Here is an 18,533-nt window from a genome sequence, read left to right on the forward strand (position 1 = left end):
AGAGCGGGACAAAGGGACGCCGCTTTGTTTCGCCGTCCCTTTCTTCTCTCTTTCCTTTCTCTCGCTCTCCTCTCCGCGCGGCCCTATCCACCTCCCGGCCGACCCGTTCCTCGCCGCCGCCTTCCTTCCCGCGCCCTTTCGTGCCGGTTCGCCGTGTCGTTTCGTGCTCCAGATTCCGCGGATTCTACGCGCCTCGCCCTCTCGTATAAGAGGGAGAGCAAGAGAGAGAAAGAAAGAGAGAGATATCACCCGCGCTGGATTTTATATCAAAAATCTCGCCGTTTATTGCTTTATTGCCTCTTTCGCGTAAAAGGAGGGCAGAAATACAACGTTTTCGGCTCGTAAAATTACGCGCTTGCGGTTTATGATCATTACACGCTACATGAAACTGAAACATTTGTACATTTCTGTTGATACGCAAATTATGCAAACGTACATAACATATTATGTAGGAACGATTTATTTATGCTCTTGAGAAAAATAAGTGAAAACGGCACTCGATATTCTCGAGGTACGCGGAATCTTTCTTGAGTTATAGAGTGAGAATTGCTCATAAATTCGGAGCGAAACGCACAGTGCAGTGATGAATTTTTTTAATGGTCAATAGAACGAACGATTTATTGGTTGCAAGATTGGTTTTGTGAATGCTTGTTGTAACGGAAAAATATTGAAGGAGGAATATTCGGGAAGAGAAAGAATTAACTGAAAAAAATTACTCGAATACGACGTGGCCCCCGAATATTGTTTGGAGGGACTCTGCATTCGCGTGGCGATTGAAGAATTACGTTGTAATTGGCCGAATAAAAAATTGGGATTGCCGCATGAAAATGATCTGCCCGTCGGTCGGTCGGTCGTGAGCTTTTTCCGCGTATCGGGGGACGGAAAAAAATTTGTCGATGACAATCGCTAATCAAATCGTTCGGCGACTAATTGTTCGCCGAATGGCTCGTCCGAATTGGTACGAGGAGTGAAAATTGAAAATGTTCGCCGGAGGCTTCGTTGAGCTTTGAAAGAGAGGAAAAGAGTCGGGGCTAGACGGAACCATTTCGCAGCCAACAAATTGCGCAGTCGTCACAGAAATAAAAATAAAAGCAAACGTAAGGACGATCCTTTTGTAAAAAGTTACGCAAAATTTAATAAGATTAATTTAATAAAGGGACAGACTATTTGTGGAGGCAGACTGTGTGCGCGCTTCGACGATCGATGCGATTAGAAATATCTCTTTTTAATGAGAACAACTCGGCGCGTTTCGGAGGTTTACTTTCTAATTAGATTTCTCGTTTCTGCTATTCTGCACGTTGATTAACCGTATAGTTAGAACGTAAACGCGATATATATAGTATATTGAAACGCGCGTATTTAATCTTGTCTCGCGCAGAATTTAAGAGGAGAAACGTTATAAAAAGTACATTCTCATTTTCGTATCAACCTTTCGCGATTTATGTAACAAGCTCGCCAACGCTGAAAACCCTTTAAAATCCCTCCCACGGCCGGTCTTTCTCGGCGCGTTTTACTTCCTCTCTCGGAATAATGGAAACGCTCCAAAGTTTTTACGGCCGCGCGCCTCGCCCCTTCCTTGTTGCGCCGCACGAAAACGCACACCGAAATTCTTCTTCCCTCTTTACGGCACCGGGATCATAACTCCCGGGTCCTCCGCGCGTGCACCGGCAACAAAGTGTGGAAAAGACATTGGGGCCGATTTTAAAGTGTTTTCAGAACTACCGTAAAATACTGACTCGCTGCCGCGGGTATTAAGCGCGTATCGCTATTTAATTTTGTTCGTTAACTTCGCCGGAGTGCAGCGATGATATTTATGCACGGCGCGTTTGTCACTCGCAGGTATAATATTTGCTCGTGTTTTCGAACGTGTTACGCTCCTACATTCGATTCCTTTCACACGTAAAAATCCAATAATTAACATTTCGATAAATTGCAACATTAATTCGATCTCTCTCTTTTTTTAATTTTCTTTCTCTCTCTCTCTCTCTTTTTTTTCGTTTAAGTTAGGTTTCCGAGAGCAAGAACGATTCACTGTCCGACGAGAAGTGCCCGGAGTGATTAATCGTGGAGATTAATTAATAGCGGGGAAAGGCAAGAAATGATGCGCGGTTTCCCCTGATTAATCCGTCACGTGGACGTGCGCGGGATTTCGCGAAATCGTAATCAGACGAATGGTCCTTTTCACCGCGGCGGATGATGGACTATGATACATCGAAAGGGATTCTGTTCATCTCGTCCTCTCTCTCGCCCATTGTTTGACCCCCGTCGTAAATACACGTTATATCGCCGACGCCCCGGCTCTGGATAGCAACTATTTCTCCGAGCATTTCTCGAACACAATTGCACGGATCTCTCTCCCATCTAGCGCGCGTCGATTTTCTACTTTACGTTTTACAAGCGATTCCTCCGTACCGTTACGTATTACTTCACGCGCGTCAATTTTAGATCGTAAATCGATAAATCTGAATTAATCAAAATTTTATTGCGCTTCGATCTTTCCAGTAACTTTTTCCAGTTTTTTTTTATTAATATAAAATTGTGAAAATTACAATCGATCTCAGTAACTTTCTATAAAATTTATACTTTTTTGCAGCATTTCCGTAAAAGTTTTAAACGGTCATAATTAACTACAGCGTGGTATTCGTATTAACGGTTTACAGTTGTAAATTCGGAAACCCCGTCGGAAACTAATTACTCATTTCCCTTCGCGTATTTGGAGGAGATACTTGGTGCGTTTAAGATTAAAGGGAGGTCGCGGACGAGTGAGTGAGTGAGAGAAAGAGAGAGAGAGAGGAAGAGATAGAAAGAGTGAAGAGGCAAGCCGTTCGGGTTTCGTAATTGGTGAGTTTTAGCGGCATAATTCCCATCCATCCACAGGGGCGTATCGCTCCGGCCTATGGCTTTTTAAGCGTCGGTCTACGATGTCCATTGGGGTAGTCGAGTCCGCTTCCCATCACACGCACACGAACACGCACGCACAATCCTCTTTCTCGTTGTGTATACGGGGGTGCGGGGGTACGAGCTTTACTCGGCTGTTGGGATCCGTTAGGCTCCGGAGTTTGAGGGTAAGAACGGTATGACAAGCATTTGATGAGGGGACCAACGCCGCCCACTGAAATCCCAAGCGGTTCTCATCCTCGTTCCCGGAAATTATCCCTATGCCATTAGATGTTGCCTGCAGACGCGTTCTCGTGTTTAACGCGTGAAACGTCAAGCCGTTATTCATCACAAGAAAGGAATATTTTGGCCTGTTTTAACTTTTATATATCAAAATACTCGTATATATGATTACAATCGCATGATGTAAAAATTATTTTACAGCACCTAAAGAGTTATGTCGAAGTAAACGCCGATTTATTATCGTGTTTATTATTGCTTTTAATCGCTTGCTTAATTACAGGAGTTTATCGCTTTGACTTTTTGACTTTTTGAATAAGAAAACTTGACTCCGCGTGAATTTCCGAAAGAAATTCATTCTTGTGTGTGAAACAAACGATCGGTCATTCTTTAGGAACAATCAAAGATTTGACGCTAGGGAAGTATCGGGAGGAGCAGCGATCGATAGTGAATCAACTCTCGAAGGCGTGTTATCGTAACGCGACCGGCGCGTCCAAGGTGGCCGCGTTATCGCCGCCGGGACTTTTTATTGCTCGGCTTTTATTGTTCCCCCGCACGAGAGGGACAGAGAGAGAGAGGAGGTGGGCGGAGGTTGGAATGTGTCTTTGGTCTTCCAAGAGCAAGATTGATCACCACTGCCAACTGTGTCGGAGATGGTCGCAACACTCTTGCCACATACCGGGGAGGGGGAGTCAGCGAGTGTCCCCACAGCACGAGTGGCTCTCAGAGACTGCTCTTCCCTCTTTCTCCCTCGCCGACCGTCGTCGGGGCATTAGTTTGCCGACGTGCCTTCTATACTATACTCGAGGTTGGGAAACCCTGGCGGGATCTTGTTCAACATTTACATTTACATTTACATGTCGAACGGGGATCGACCCTCGGCCAGCCTCGTTAAAGGACGAGCGAGCTAGAGAGAAGAGGAGGGGATAGGAGAAGGAGAGAGAAAGAGAGAGAGCGAGAGGGGCATCTGGGACGAAGGGCACCAGAGATACATAGACGCAGTGAATGACTATCACTGCCGTTGATTCGTCGTATATCGCGAATCATGCCGATCGATCGAAAGAACGACCGAACGCTGTATATCGGAATGCTAGCGGCTGCCTCATAGCGGTTTCAATTAGCCGGAAATTTCGTTAGCTGCTTATTCGATCAGGTAGTTGCTGTAGGGTGAACGGTCAATCGGTAATTAACCGCTCGAATCGCAAACTTTGACTTTATACATTGTAATATCGAACGAGCATTATCGGCACACATGGCTATATCGCGCCTCCGAAATGAGATACAAATAATAATCGAAAGAAATACGTAAAACGTGATTTTTGCCTCGCAGATCTTGCAGCTGCACGTCGCTTCGAAAAGAGAACGAAACTTTTTTAATTCGAAACGATTAAAGTATTTGTCAAAAATTACCGATTAATCAAGTTAGTTGTAAAAATTATTTTCAAGCCAGATACAAATTAATATATCGTATTTGCGTGTTTAATCAATTCCGCGATGACGTTGATTGAACGTTACGAGGGAAAGGAATCGCTCTTGTTTCTCGTAAAGAGCATGTCCGGGAAAACGCTCGCCTTGATCGATAAGCGAAATCCTTCGAGATTCCCTCTGCCTTCCACCTCGATCGCACGATTCCACGATTCTTCCGTGGTAGAAATAGCGATAGCGGCTAGAAACGATTGTACCTTTCTTATCGATTTGTATAGGTATATACGCTTGACTTTCCGAGTCTCGAGAGTTGTGTACGCGTGCAAACTTAACTCGAACCCATACTTTTTTTTTTTTAGAGGAAGGATTCGCCAGTTAAGTCGTTTCTCTTTTTCCGTGTTAATGAAAACTTCCCGAGTATTCATCCCGAGGACTTTCGAACGAGATTATTCGTTCCTTTTTTTCTCTCTCTCTCTCATTAAACTAACGGTAGATAAACAAACTGCGCGTATCTTTCCGACATTTCGCTCTCCTCTGCATTTCTCGCCGTTGCGTCTCTATTCGGGGGAAGTTAGTATACCATTGGAACTCGGAAAACTCGGATATCTACTCGGCTCCGCAAAAGTTGAATTTTTCGCGTATATACGATATCACGCCGGGCGGGTGGAGCGAGCGAGCGATCATTTCCGAGCTAGGCTTTGAGAAAACGAACAGGTGATACACGTCTCGCTGCTCTCACATGGATAAAACGATTATCGTTCTCACGACAGCGCGGCGTATAAGGCCGGGCAGAGGAAAGGTTGTGCGATGCGTGAGAGAACTGGCTGGCGGGCGAGCCAAGCTACCCCCTCTCGGTGGCGGCCTCGAAGGAACGAGAAGGGCCGCGTACGGGGGATGCACACGCGCGGGGCGGAGAGGAGAAAAAGGCCGACTTCCTTGTAGACTATAAACGGTTCACCCCTCGCGTGACGAAGGCATTTACCGAAGGCGATATCGTCCACGTGGTGGAAGACGATCGAAGTCACTCACTCTCTCTCTCTCTCTCTCTCTCCTTCTCTCCCGTCGCTCTCCTGCTGGTACAAGCGAGTTTTTAACCACCCCGTCAGATGGCCACTCCGAGGATCTCTCGCCGATCTCGCTGTCCTACTACAGATAGGATTTCTCACCCCCATTCCTCTCACTCTCTCTCTCGTATATTTTATTCGCTAAAAGTCTGCGAATGAGGCGACAATTTTATTGCCCGAGGCATTTTTCACTCCTTCCCCCTCTGAGAATCCTCCCTCTCGCGGAAGATCGATCGTGACCTCGCGATGAACAAGCAAAAATTCTGTCCTCCGGACAATGCTCGAGTCGATCTTGGGTAAATTACGTTTCTATAAATATTCCGTATTGTGTTACCAAATATTCCGTTGGAATTCATCGCGCCCGGGAGCCTCATGAATTATTTAACCGACGACGTACCCCTCCTCCTCACGACATCGGGAAGACGGTAAGAGGGCTCCGGTAGATCGCTGAAGATTCCGCCGAGGAAGCCGCGACTTTTGGCACCAATTTCTACCCGTTATACATCCTTCCGCCGCCCTCCGCCTCCCCCGTTCTCTGTATCTATTTATCTATCTCTTTGTCTTCTTTACTTAAGCGCCCCGACAAATGCTTTCTCTCTCTCTCTCTCTCTCTCTCGCGCGCGCGCGCGCGCGCGCGGAGAGGACGAGGTTTCTCGTTTAGCCGGCGCGCAGGTTCGGGTAGGAAGAAGCAAAAACCCCCCCAGGGGTAACGTCGATTGTGTCGTACAATGGCACGTGTATTTGAAATACGCGCGAAATGCGCACCTGTGCACACGCACACATGTACGTATGCGCGCCGTTGGCACCGAAAACGACACATCCCTCGCGTGGATCACGCGCCTCGGAGCGTCTGAGGCATGGCGCTGGAGATTGTTCGGGGTCCTCTTCCACCCCCCTCCCCCCCCTGACCCATTCCGTCGGTCGCTATATATGTGTCGTCCGACCTATAATATAATCATAGCGAGATACATACATCTAGCCTATAATATAATCATAGCGATATATACGGGCCGGAGGGACCCGTAATGCCCGACTTGGCGTGCACGTTCACGCCGGATCCGCGCGCCCGTGTACGTGCCCTCCCAATCCGTTCTTGCGACACGAACGTGAGATTACGCGGCCGGGGATGAGAAGCGAAGTTACGCCGCGCGCGCGGTGAGTGTCCCAGAACTGTCGAATGTTCTCTCCGACCGCGGGATCGCTACAGCGACGAATTTAGCGAAAGACTGAGCAAAATTTCGAATCCAACGAAGATTATTTAATCTAAACCAAGATACTGACGGACTCTCGTGTTTAAAATTAAGAACAAAAGAGGCTAATGGGAGTCAAGCGCAGTACTTAGTGGCGCAAAAAAATAACATAAAATAATATCTATAGATGTTTATGTATTTATAAGTAGTATTAAAATTTATTTTTTGCGCACTAAGTACCGCGCTTGACTCCCTCACTAGCCTCTTTTGTCCTTAATTATTTAATCTGCCACGTTCCTCGCATTTTTGTCAGCTTCGATATGTCGAACATAAATTTATTCAATACGGCGAGTATTTAAACTGTATTAACTTTTAAACCACTATATCGGTCTCAGACCGCTATTGAAACGTTAACACTTGTCAACACTTTTTTTATTTGTCATCATTTAAATATATTTTATTTCTATTGTATATGAGATTTGTTTATTAACCATCACATTAAAACATAGTTGTTCTTTTCCCTATCAACAAGTATTCAGAAAACATACATTTTTATTATAATTAACTTATAAAATTAACGGTAGCATAATAGCGGTCTGTCAGACCGACATTGTGGTTAGTATGATTTTTTTGGGCGTAGTGGTTTAAAGGTTAAATATATCATGTAAAAATCTTGTCTCTTGAGTAAAAATGCACTAAAATGATACTGATTTGGTTTAAATTTGAGACAATTTTCTACAAGCGGAGAAGTTTTTTCTTTTGCGACGCTGAGGATCATTCAAATTAACGAGCGTTTGGTCATTGAGTGTTACCGAATCGTGGGAGAATATTATTAGGGCAGACTCGTTCCCCCAATTCCTTCGGCCGGCTATTGTGGCGGGTCCCGCGCGTTTATTCAGAGCGCACGCTTCCGCGCGCGCCAAGAATTTCACCACGTGCTCTTCCTGCGATCCCGCATATGTCCCTTCTGTGTTGGCTCACCCCACAGCGTCAGTGTGCTCACCCCTTTCTGGGGCGCGTAGGGCATTTGTTAGCGCTCTCGCTGCGCGCCGACGTTGATCGAGCACGCGTACGCCCTTAAACGCGCTCCTAAAATCTCCACCATCCCGCGAAGGGATTTTAAGCGCGAATCATACAAATCGTTTGCGCGAAAACTCCGCGCCGGAATACGCGGTAATTCACGCGGTAATTTCGTTCGACTGATCATTATTCGTATAGTAGAATGGGTCTTCGATCGTTAAACGGACGCCATTGTCCGAATGTGGGGCGTTTAAATTTAATAATAAAAGTAATGTGAATGGAGTTCCGAAAACTTGACGTGCGGGGCGCTCGTTCCGCACAAAACATGGACACCACTTTATAATTATTTTGCGTACACGCTCTGCATTGTCGATTGGCGATAGTCAAGAATCAAATTTCTGCAGTCACAATATTAAGGGGCAATGCGAATAACAATAATAATGATTGTTATGCATTATTTATTAGGCACTCGAAAAAAGGGCCCTCAAGCGCGGCAATACATTTAACAAGACGTACAAAGTGATTGAATTATATATGATGTAAATAGCACCAAACGTACCAAAAAGGAAATGCTTGAAGCGAATGTACCTACAATTAGTGGTCATATACACGAAAATATCTGTATTTACAAATTAAAACAATTGACAAATGATGTATGGTGCCTGTTGAAAATTTAATGTGTATATAAATGTAAAAGAAAAAGAAAGGGGAGAAGTATAATGGATTAGATAGGCAGATATCAATCAATTCTTAAGCTAGATCAGCATAACTAATTGTTACAATCAATATAATAATAATAGTTTTATTGGGTCATCCCGAAATTTCTGCGATTTCCTCACATCTGCGCGGATACCAGTTTGAATTTTGCGCTAATGCTGAATGAGGAAGCTCAAATTTTAGATTAATATAAGAAAAAAAAGTTTTGTTTAAACAATGCATCCATCCATAATGACGTATGTTAAATATATTCGATTCTATAGTGCCCTAAAGATGGAGAATCAGAAATAAAATTTTTGCAAAATTATACTTTTCTACTTCAGAAAGGGCAAGACTGCGGCGCGTAAAATTTGTAAAGTTTACGGTCAAAGTACTGTGTTTCTCATTATACAATTCGGAGGTGGTTTGTGAAATTTCATCATAGTGATTTCACTCTCAAAAACGACGCGCGATCTGAGTGTCCCTGAATGATGATTTATTGCAGTAAGCTATCGCCGAAAATCCTCGTTGTAATACAAGAACTAGTAGAGAAATTAAAACTTGCAAAAAGTATCGTACATCACTCGACCACTTGAATCTGTCCCCGCGAAAACTTTCCGGATGACCCAATATTTTATAGTAAGTATTGTAAAAGTGCATATTTCTCAGAAATAATAATTGAAGTTCGTTGGCTCCTTTATTTGCCATTGATGCCTATCTAAATACCCAGCTAGCCGGACGAGGCTAAAGTGTATATCAATATTAAAAATACTTTTGTGCACCTGCGGCAAAGTATCAATATTATCAGGGTATCCTAAGCATCTTTACTATACCGTCGCGAGTCTCGCATAATCCGGTTAGTGCGCGCGGGATCGTTCGCAAGAGGATCGTGGCTCTATTAATTAACAATGGCGATTAACGAAATGAGCACCGCCGACACCGGTGCAATAGTATCGAGCGCGCCTTCGCAGTCGCCGCGTTCCACAATGAACCGCGATCTCTTCGTAGAGATATACTGTATCGATGTGTAAAATTAGTGCTAACGGTGTTTTTCGAGCTGATTGCCTTGATCTAAGCTTGCCGAGGGTTGAATCGCAGCTGACCTTAGAGCTTACTACGAAGCGCCGTTTCACGTTCGTTTCCTAGTGCCTTGTAATTACACAGCGTGTTCGATACTTGACGATCATTCTCGGCGCGAGAGAACGTATCTCTTGTGTGGCGACCAATCGAGATTTAATTATGTTATGACAGAGGCGGCGCGCGGACGTATGAAATAATTACGCCGCTTCGCTATCTCGTAAAGGTAAACGCGGCGAGCGGTCTTTTCTCTCTCTCTCTCTCTCTCTCTCTCTTGCCGCGAAAAAGTTGTTTGCCGTTGCAGGACGAGAGACGACGCGTCTCGTCGCGAGCGCCCAGCATCGCCACGAACGGATCGGCTCGCGCGTTTCTTCTTCCCCTCTTCCGCCCGCGGATACGATATCCACTTTTTGCGCCCGTAACGAGCGATTACTTCTCGTTCATCCTTCTCCCGTTCGTCTCTCCTTCTCGTCCGGCCTCCCGCCGCTTTTAATGGCCGTTCACGCGCGTAATCGGCAGATCCGCATGCTCGCGCGGTCTCTCTCGACGATGATGCCCCCGCCGGCCTCGTTATTTGCCCAGGATGCGTCGTTGTCGCGCGCGTGCGAGAGTGTATGTGTGCACGCAAAAAAATGGCTTGGTAATAGTAACTAAATTTCAATAGCTGAATTAAACTTAGCTATATAAGAGCTACCGCGCCTTAGTGTCATTGCTAAGTTCTGGCTATTACAGATAAAAAACATTCACTGTGACAAAAAAATTTATTAACTGAAATTAAAAGCATATATTAGTATAGGCAGCTAAAAAGACGGCATGCGTACCTAAATGTCTTATCATGCACACATTTAGCGCACAGAGCTAAGTTTATAGCGCGGAAATTTGATTTGTAATTGTTTTTGCAATGTGACACTGTCATATGCACATCTACAGCGCATTTAGTATTTATATTTTGCAGTATATAAGCTATATACTTCAAATATTATTACTCTATTGCGAAGATAAAATAGCATAGTAGATTCGGCTAAATATCATTTGATTTTAGCTGCAAATATTTTTTTGCTGTAGCACCTACATTTTAATAACTAATAAATTGAACTTCGGCAGTAACGACATTAGCTGTCCCTATTTTAACGACACATCTTAGCTGCCATAGCTATATTTTAGCTTCATTGGCTAATCCTTTCTCTGCGTATGTGTGTGTGTGTGTACGCAAGTCGTTGCCGCGCGCACGAGTTCGTCGAGGCTCGCTCGCGCGAGTTGTCCGACGCGACGCGACGCGACGTGACGCGCGCGCATCGCATCGCCGGCGCGCCGATGTTTATTCAACTGCAGCTGCATCAGCGGAGCCGGGCGTCTGACTCTCCTCGAGAGTCGCATCGCTTCGGCGCGGCGTGTTATTTCCATTAGCGGCAAAAGTAGATTTGATCTATGCACAAAGAGCTTCCGCCTATAATTCGCGACCCGGCGCTCTTCTAGCTGCGCGCTGAAAGCTGCAAGTAATATTCAAACAATCATGAAATCCAATTGCAAACCGATATAAATGTCAAACGGAAAAAGAAATACGTATATAGAGCGAGGTACTTCCGTGTGACTAGAGATAATATTTGAATAATTAAAGAGAGGAAATATGCATTATATACAGTGCGCGAAACGCGCGATGTAGATATCAAAGAGATTCTTTTTTTTTTTTTAAGAAGCGAAACAAATCACGCGATAAAGTATAACGCTGCAGACATTGCAGCAAACGGCACACACAGTGAAACAGAATGTAAAAAAGTCTTAAGAACCACGCGTTCTTGTTTCCCGATGTATTTGCCGCCGGACGGAGACGAGGAGGGCGGAGGAAACGATTTATATCCGATGTGTCCGCGCGCTCCTCCGTGGAAGCGTGCAGGATACCTTAAGAGGCTGCCGCTTACGTCACCCGATCTTTGGGCCCTCGTACCTCGGGACTCTCCAAAGACCTATTACCTTATTTACGATTCGCACGGCCATTATCTCCTGGCAACAAAGTGAACCAGCCGGTTTTTCGATACTATCCGCGCGCGCGCGCGTGTGTATATATACCTGGCCGGTGTGAAAGAAAAAGGGGGAACCCCTTTTCGCGGACGAGAAACGAGCACAAAAGACACGCACGGCACAGGGCCGCGGCGCAGTTTTGCGGTCGTGGCCGCCGCCGCCGCCGCCGCCGCCGCCGTGAAGCCCGTGAGCCGAGAGAGGACTTTTGTCTTCGTTTCTTAATAACACGCGCGTCTCCGCATGGGAGACACCGCCGTGCGTGGGGTGACCCTGGCGGAGCTAAAAGCGCTCACGCCACTCCGCGATATTATCGAATTATGGACACGTTTAGGAACAAAGATGTTGGGGGAAGGAGAGGATTATTTCTGACCGAGATTTAATCGACTAATTTTATTTGCGGCTTTATTTATTTTATTGTCGCCGGAAGACAAAAATAATATTTTTCAATTGTATACGTTATATAACAGTAAATTAAATATATCGCGAGTAAAGATTTTTGTAATGCTATTTCGACGAAAGCAAACATTTGCGCTTTTGGGACGGACGGGGGTAAAAGTAGCAATTTCGGTAACGCAAATAAGTACCATCGGGGAATAATGACCTGGTCGACGGGCAGGTCTCTAATTTTGGCGTATACGATTAAGTTTCCGTTCAAGTATTTATAAATCGACATTTACGTCAGACGTGCGCTTATACTGGTATGACGGTAATCGATCTTCTTTGCTATTTTGAAATCTCTCTATGCAATTGTATTCGTCTTCTACTCTTCTCGTTCTATTTTCAAGTTCTTCGAAACATATGAAAACACGAATACAGCGGGGCAAGAAAGTGGAAAGAAACCTTCCGTCCGTTTCTCACGTTGAAAAAAAAAGACATCTAATGAATCAGAAATAATAGCTCTTATCGTTCTAAAATCTTTAAAGTCGTGCAGTTTCGCGATGATCGAAAAGCAGAGGTAGGAATATTTGCGCGGGAACGAATGTTGATGTTTGCCAACTCGCGGAGGCATACTACGTTAATTTCAGCCGATGGCTCGCGGTGACCGTCGCTGTTATGAGAGAGAGAGAGAGAAAGAGAGAGAGAAGGTGAAGAGAGAAAGAGAAAGAGAGAGAGTGAGAGAGTTTCGATGAAAACGAATTTATCGTTGGCCGCGATGCAACACGATGCGTCGCGCCGCATCGCGGCGCAACAACCTGTTCGATGACTTTTCCGTTTGATGATTGCAACAAGTGAGGCCCACCGCCGCGCCGTGCACTCTCCCGCGCTCTCCCAAACCATTTTACCACCGACAGCCACTCCCCGTTTCGCATTCAACAAGTGGCCAAATCATTCAGCGCGGGGCCGCGATCTCTCGAAAAATCGGAATTTTTGTGCGCGCCCTGTCGTTTGGCCGGTCATCGATCGATCTATCAAAATGAGATGGGGCTCCCTTGGTGGCGGCGGCGGCGGTGGCGGCGGTGGCGGCGATACGTTGGCATGTCGCGAGAGATGCGAGAGTCGCGGGTGTTCCGACCCGAAAGGATCACCAACGTCGCCGCCGCCGTCGTCGCCGTCGCCTGAGCTTTGCAATTCCATACAGCTTATTTTTGCAGTAGCCAATTTTTATTTTCGTAAAAATCCACATCCGATACGTGCCCTCTCACCGGCGGCGTAATAATAGTATTCGGCGGTTCGCTCTTAAGAGGTGTGCGCGCGAAGAGACGCATCCTTTCGAAATTCGATTGACGCCCTTTCGCCGCAACGTAATCATTACTGTCATCGGAAAGCGCCGATCTTTTCCTCCGTAATTTCAGTCGGCGCGCCAAGTGCCATTGGTGGTGGTGTGTGTGTCTGTATACGTGTGTATGTGTGTGTATGTATATACGCGTTCTCTACTCGACGTTCTTTCGTTCTCTCTCTCTCTCTCTCTTTCGTGTACCAAAGAGAGAAATCCGTTGGTGGTGGACTCGAACGAATCTCGTGGTATCTGGTGGAATGGGTCTCATTAAGGACGCCTTCACAGCCCTTCATCCTTGGCTCTTCAGGCCTGCGCTTTCGTCCCTCCATCTCTCTCTCTCTCCCTCTCTTTCCTGCCTTCTCTCTTTCGCCCCCGCTTCGAGACGCTCGTCTTTTATACCTGGCTGCCCCTTGCTCGCATTTCTGGGCTTGGTCCCGTGTGTTTGCGTGCGCCTTATGTGCCCGAAGGCCATTCGCCGCCGCTGGTTCCTTGTCATCTTCGACTTTAAGCACGTCGCGACTTAATGTGTTTCCAAAGGTATCCGACGAAACGAGAAACTCCCGCGCTTTTTGGCCAACGGTCTACCACAGATTCTTCTGTAATGCCGTAGTTAGAATTTGAAACTTTGCGATGTTAACAGATGAAATCTTGAAAGCTGAAGACGAAATATTCGCAAGATTAAAACCGCATATACTATTAACGATCTGTAATAGTAGTAATTTATCTTTATTTTCGACAATTATAATTATATTTGAAAATATATACATATATATACATTCGAAACAAAATTATTTGACTGTACTGATGTTTACATGAATATATTAATAAAATGGAATATCAAGCAAGAGAGAGAGAGAGAGAGAGAGAGAGAGAGAGAGAGAGAGAGAGAGAGAGAGAGAGAGAGAGAGAGAGAGAAAAAGAAATACTAAGCAAACTAAAGTTGATTTTTGAGAACAGATAACGTGTAAATTAACTTTCTGTCTTTTCTATAAAGATTTCTTTTCTATATAAATTATTACAATATTCGATAACGAACGTTTCCGTGTGCTCTTAGTAATGAGCCAGCTGCCTGCGTCTGTAGACGCAGATATGGCTGGCTCATTTATTCGTATTAATAGCCAGGGATCCGCACGTGGATGGCTGACTGGGCCCCCGGAGCTAAAAAGATTAAACACAATGCCACAAAGTGACGGCAGGCTGCTTGTCGCGGATGCGGCTTATTCGCCGCGAGTGCGTTCCGCGCACGGTTTTAACGCCGCCCACGTGCGCGCGTGTCCCTCTATCGCGCGTTCGCATTGTCGTTGTATACATAGCTAATTGAATCCCTTCGTTTCTCCAACCCCTATCTTTTTTTTATCCTTGCAGGGTGGCGGCGGTAGCGGCGGGGCTGCTGGCGGGCTGAAATTCACGGTGGCGGACACTTGCGAGAGGATCAAAGAGGAATTCAATTTCATCCAGCAGCAGTACCACTCGTGAGTATCTCTCTTTCTTTCCTCGCTTATTTTCCTTTTAGCCTTTTCTTCCTTGCCGTTCGCCCCTTGCCCCCGCCCCCTCTCTCCTCGCCCGTCCGTTTCTCGGGCGTTTCTATTTTCCTTTAGTTTTCCTCTCTCTTTTTCGTTTTCTTCTGTTTGGCCCCGCTGTGTTTCCTCGAATTTTCGCGATTATTCAAGACGACGGGGTTTTCCTCTGCATTTCTCCCCTCGTTCTCTCGCGGCCGATTTTCGACGATGCCCGCGATTATCGATCGATTCGCATCACTCGATGCATATTACATCGTGTTTTATTCCCTGCACTTCGAAGATCCGGACTTTGTTGTCTTATTTATAGCGTTAGCATGTATAATTAAGTACTTTTACAAATTTGCAAATTTGTGTGCCTATCTCATTACTTTTATAAATTTGAAAAATCGCCCATCTCATTCCACCCAGTCGTTTCTGATTTTCTTTTTATGTTTCAGACTGAAGCTCGAGTGCGAGAAGTTAGCGAGCGAGAAGACCGAGATGCAGAGGCACTACGTTATGGTAAGGCACTTTGTAAGTTCCTTTTTGTGTCTTTCCTCTCTTCGATCGTGTCTCGTTACCTCTTTCGCAAGAGTCGAGAGCGGTCCAAACCCGGGAACAACTCCGACAACAATTTAGTTCCTTAATCGCGAAAATGTCGGCGATACTCGCAGCTATGCTCCTCCAGTGTTCGATAATCCTTTTATGCGCGAAATGCAACAACAAGCAAACAAGCTCCGGTAGAATATCGTAAGAAACTTTATACCAAAAGTAAGGGAAAGAGAGAGTATCGCGCTGCTTTTCTCCGAGTTTCGGGAGGGGGGCAGGGGGGGGGCGGTTAGAATATTTAATCCGACGTTTCCCGCAACTTGTGCAAAATGCATGGGGGTTCGTTAAAAATAAAAACGAAATTCGATTATCGAGTTGCGCGCGTGCATTGCGAGGAAGCTCTCTTCGAGGAGTCCCCCTCCTCCTCCCTTCCCTTCTCGATTTACATCCGTATTGGCACGAGAGAACGCACGCCAAGCACATCGGTATTTATCGGTAACGCGGGCATGAAAGAGCGAGACATTATATAAATGAGAGAGAAACAATGCGAGCCGGTCCTCTCTCTCCCTCCCTCTCTCTCTCTCTCTCTCTCTCTGGGAAAAGCAATTAATATTATTTTCGCTTCATATTGCCCCGACTGCCCCCTCTTTGATTTAGTTCTATCAGGCGCGGAGGCAATTAGTCCAGCCAACCGTACTAATCGTATCGTCATCGGTAAGGAGCTTAACTTGGACTTACCTATATTAAAGTGCAGCGCTAACATGGTCCAAAGTACATATTCGTCGCGAGTATCCGTCTCTCGTTGCACTCTTCTTCATCGCCCCCGAGGCAGGCGACTCGGATGTTATTATTGTCATTTCTACAATAGGTCTTTTTTCCCCTTACAAGACTATATCTAAAGTTACAGAACTGTGACACGCGAAAAGTTATCTGAAGTCGAGGTAATTATAATTTGTTCATGAATTGCAACACACATTTCTGTTTCTTATTTACATTCGAAATGTTACTTTCGAGATAATGTTATTACTTGACATTTGGAGTAATGGTAATTACATTAAATTAGACGAGCGACGGCTTGTACTCTGAAAAATTTCATCCCAGACCTCGTTTCAAAATAAACCAGACACGACGACGCGTTGATACCGGAAATCGAACGCTCCGAATGGAATATTGGCTCGTCCCGTTTCACCGTGAATAGCTGCTGCAAAAAGTCACGCATCGAGCCGCAGTCGAGCGCTTTCTTAGAATTCGCATGTAAAACGCTTGAGGCACGACGTGTGAAATTGTAAAATAAATTCTAATGTGTGACTGTTTCTCCCTTAAACTCCAATTGCGAAGCTATCGTCGTAGACGTCACGTGAAATGTAAGGAAAATTTCCGAGTACCGCACATGCAGCGCTTCTCGTCTGCCCCAGCAGAAGTCAAACCCGCGGGAGAGACACACGGTGACTAGACTGAAAATAAAAAAAAAGTCAAGCAGGATCGGGACGGAATCTTTTGTCCTGATACGAATTCAGGGTTGCACACGGGAATGCGCTCTCGCAGGTACACCAGGGCTTATGTGTTTCTGTAAACCGCTTTCGACGTACGAAAGCGAACAGCGCGGATTGGAGGGTCAATAACCCCGTTATGCTCAATAGACGCAAATTTCAGCTGAAGGGCACATTGCGAATGTTTACTCGGTTGCTTTTCAGAATTCCAGGACCGTGCGGAGAGATTGGAAACCGATATAATTTCAATAAGTCTAACGCTTAACTTATCGCCCGCGCTATCACGATTGAGCGTAAAGAATTCCAAGTATGAATCCAGAATTGTGTCGAAATTATTAAGAAATTTTGCGAAGAACATTTTCCGAATCATTAGTCTATTTTAGTTAATATTTCCGCATTCATTCCTTTTTTCATTTACTTGGCATGACATTTAATTATCGGTTTGCTCTTGACATTAAGTAATTGTGGCAATGTATTGTTGTAATTTTTGGAAACGTTCCATTTCCGTTGCCGTTAATTCTCGAGGTAAAAGGTTCAAACGGTGCGCCTCAATATGGGTAGCTCGGATTTTGCGCGCTTAATGCATTCCTAAGAAATGCAAATCCAAATTCGCGCGAACGCGAAAGGCTGATGGTGTTTTGCATGCGAAAATTGCGCGTCGTTTTACGCCGAGCTCCATTTACGCCAGTTAAAACACGCGACCTTAAGAAACTGCTCCGCGGAAAATCAACCCCGCGCCGCGCCGTTCGGCAGATCGATGTCCTCCACCGTGACGCCGGGGCATCCTTGGATTCCGAGGTTCCTACACCACTGTCTGCTGTACGGCCGATCGTAATTGTCGCGAACTATACTGTCTCTGTAAACTGCTACACCGATGTGACACCGTGCAAGCAACCAAGCAGCAAGCTGGGCCGAGTGGAAGGGAGTCGGGGGTGCTAGAGGGAGTGGATAAGGGGGGTCGGAGGTGACAGAGGGGTTGATGGGGGTTGGGAGTTGAGCCGGTAATCGATATCTCCAAAGTAAACGAAGAGAGAGATAGAGAAGGGGGTGGCAACAGGAGGTGGAGGAGCAGTTGGACGCGGGGGTTCGGGGGGAAGGGCCGAGGGGGGTGGGGGAGGGAGAGCGGCGAGGGGGCGGGGGTGGAGTGATAGAAGTAGCGAGGAAGAGAGAAGCGCAAGGCTCGTCGCGAGGGTGGAGGAAGGGAGCGAGAGGAAGAGATAGATAGACGAGAGAGAAAGAGGGGGCGAATTACAGAGACAGAGAGAGAAATTGATGTCGAGGGTTTGTCAACCACTGACAAGTATTATATACGTGCAAGCCGGAGACGCGCGCGGACGAGGGCGTGGAGCGTTGGTGTGCGACGGCACACACAGTGTACGTACACCACGTTACGCCAGCCGTGTCTCTGATATTCTAATTCCACCCTCGTGTATTCCGACCGCCTCTCCTGCCATCCTCTTCCCGCCGTCGCCACCACCGCCACCGTCGCCGCCGCCGCCGCCGCCGCCGCCGCCACGCGCGCGCAACTTCATCCTTCGCGATTTTCATTAGGGTAACGCGCCGCGTAAATCCGCGCGCTGCTTCAATTTTTGCCCCCTTCCACCCCGACCACCCCTCCTCCTCCTTCTCCTCCTCCCACTCGTTCGCTTCACTCTTTTGTCCGCCCCGTC

At 46.2% G+C, this 18,533-nt stretch overlaps 1 protein-coding gene across 1 annotated transcript in view; it reads left to right on the top strand.

Annotated features, from left to right (window-relative positions):
* Positions 1–18,533, top strand: part of LOC105450482 (protein groucho-like) — a 66,777-nt gene that overhangs the window by 9,738 nt on the left and 38,506 nt on the right. The window contains 2 exon segments of the mRNA XM_011690334.1: positions 14,691–14,797; positions 15,283–15,346. Of these exon segments, the coding sequence (XP_011688636.1) occupies positions 14,691–14,797; positions 15,283–15,346 (171 nt within the window).

The sequence above is a fragment of the Wasmannia auropunctata genome, unplaced genomic scaffold, assembly GCF_000956235.1.
Source record: "Wasmannia auropunctata unplaced genomic scaffold, wasmannia.A_1.0 LD336061.1, whole genome shotgun sequence".
NCBI lineage: Eukaryota > Metazoa > Arthropoda > Insecta > Hymenoptera > Formicidae > Wasmannia > Wasmannia auropunctata.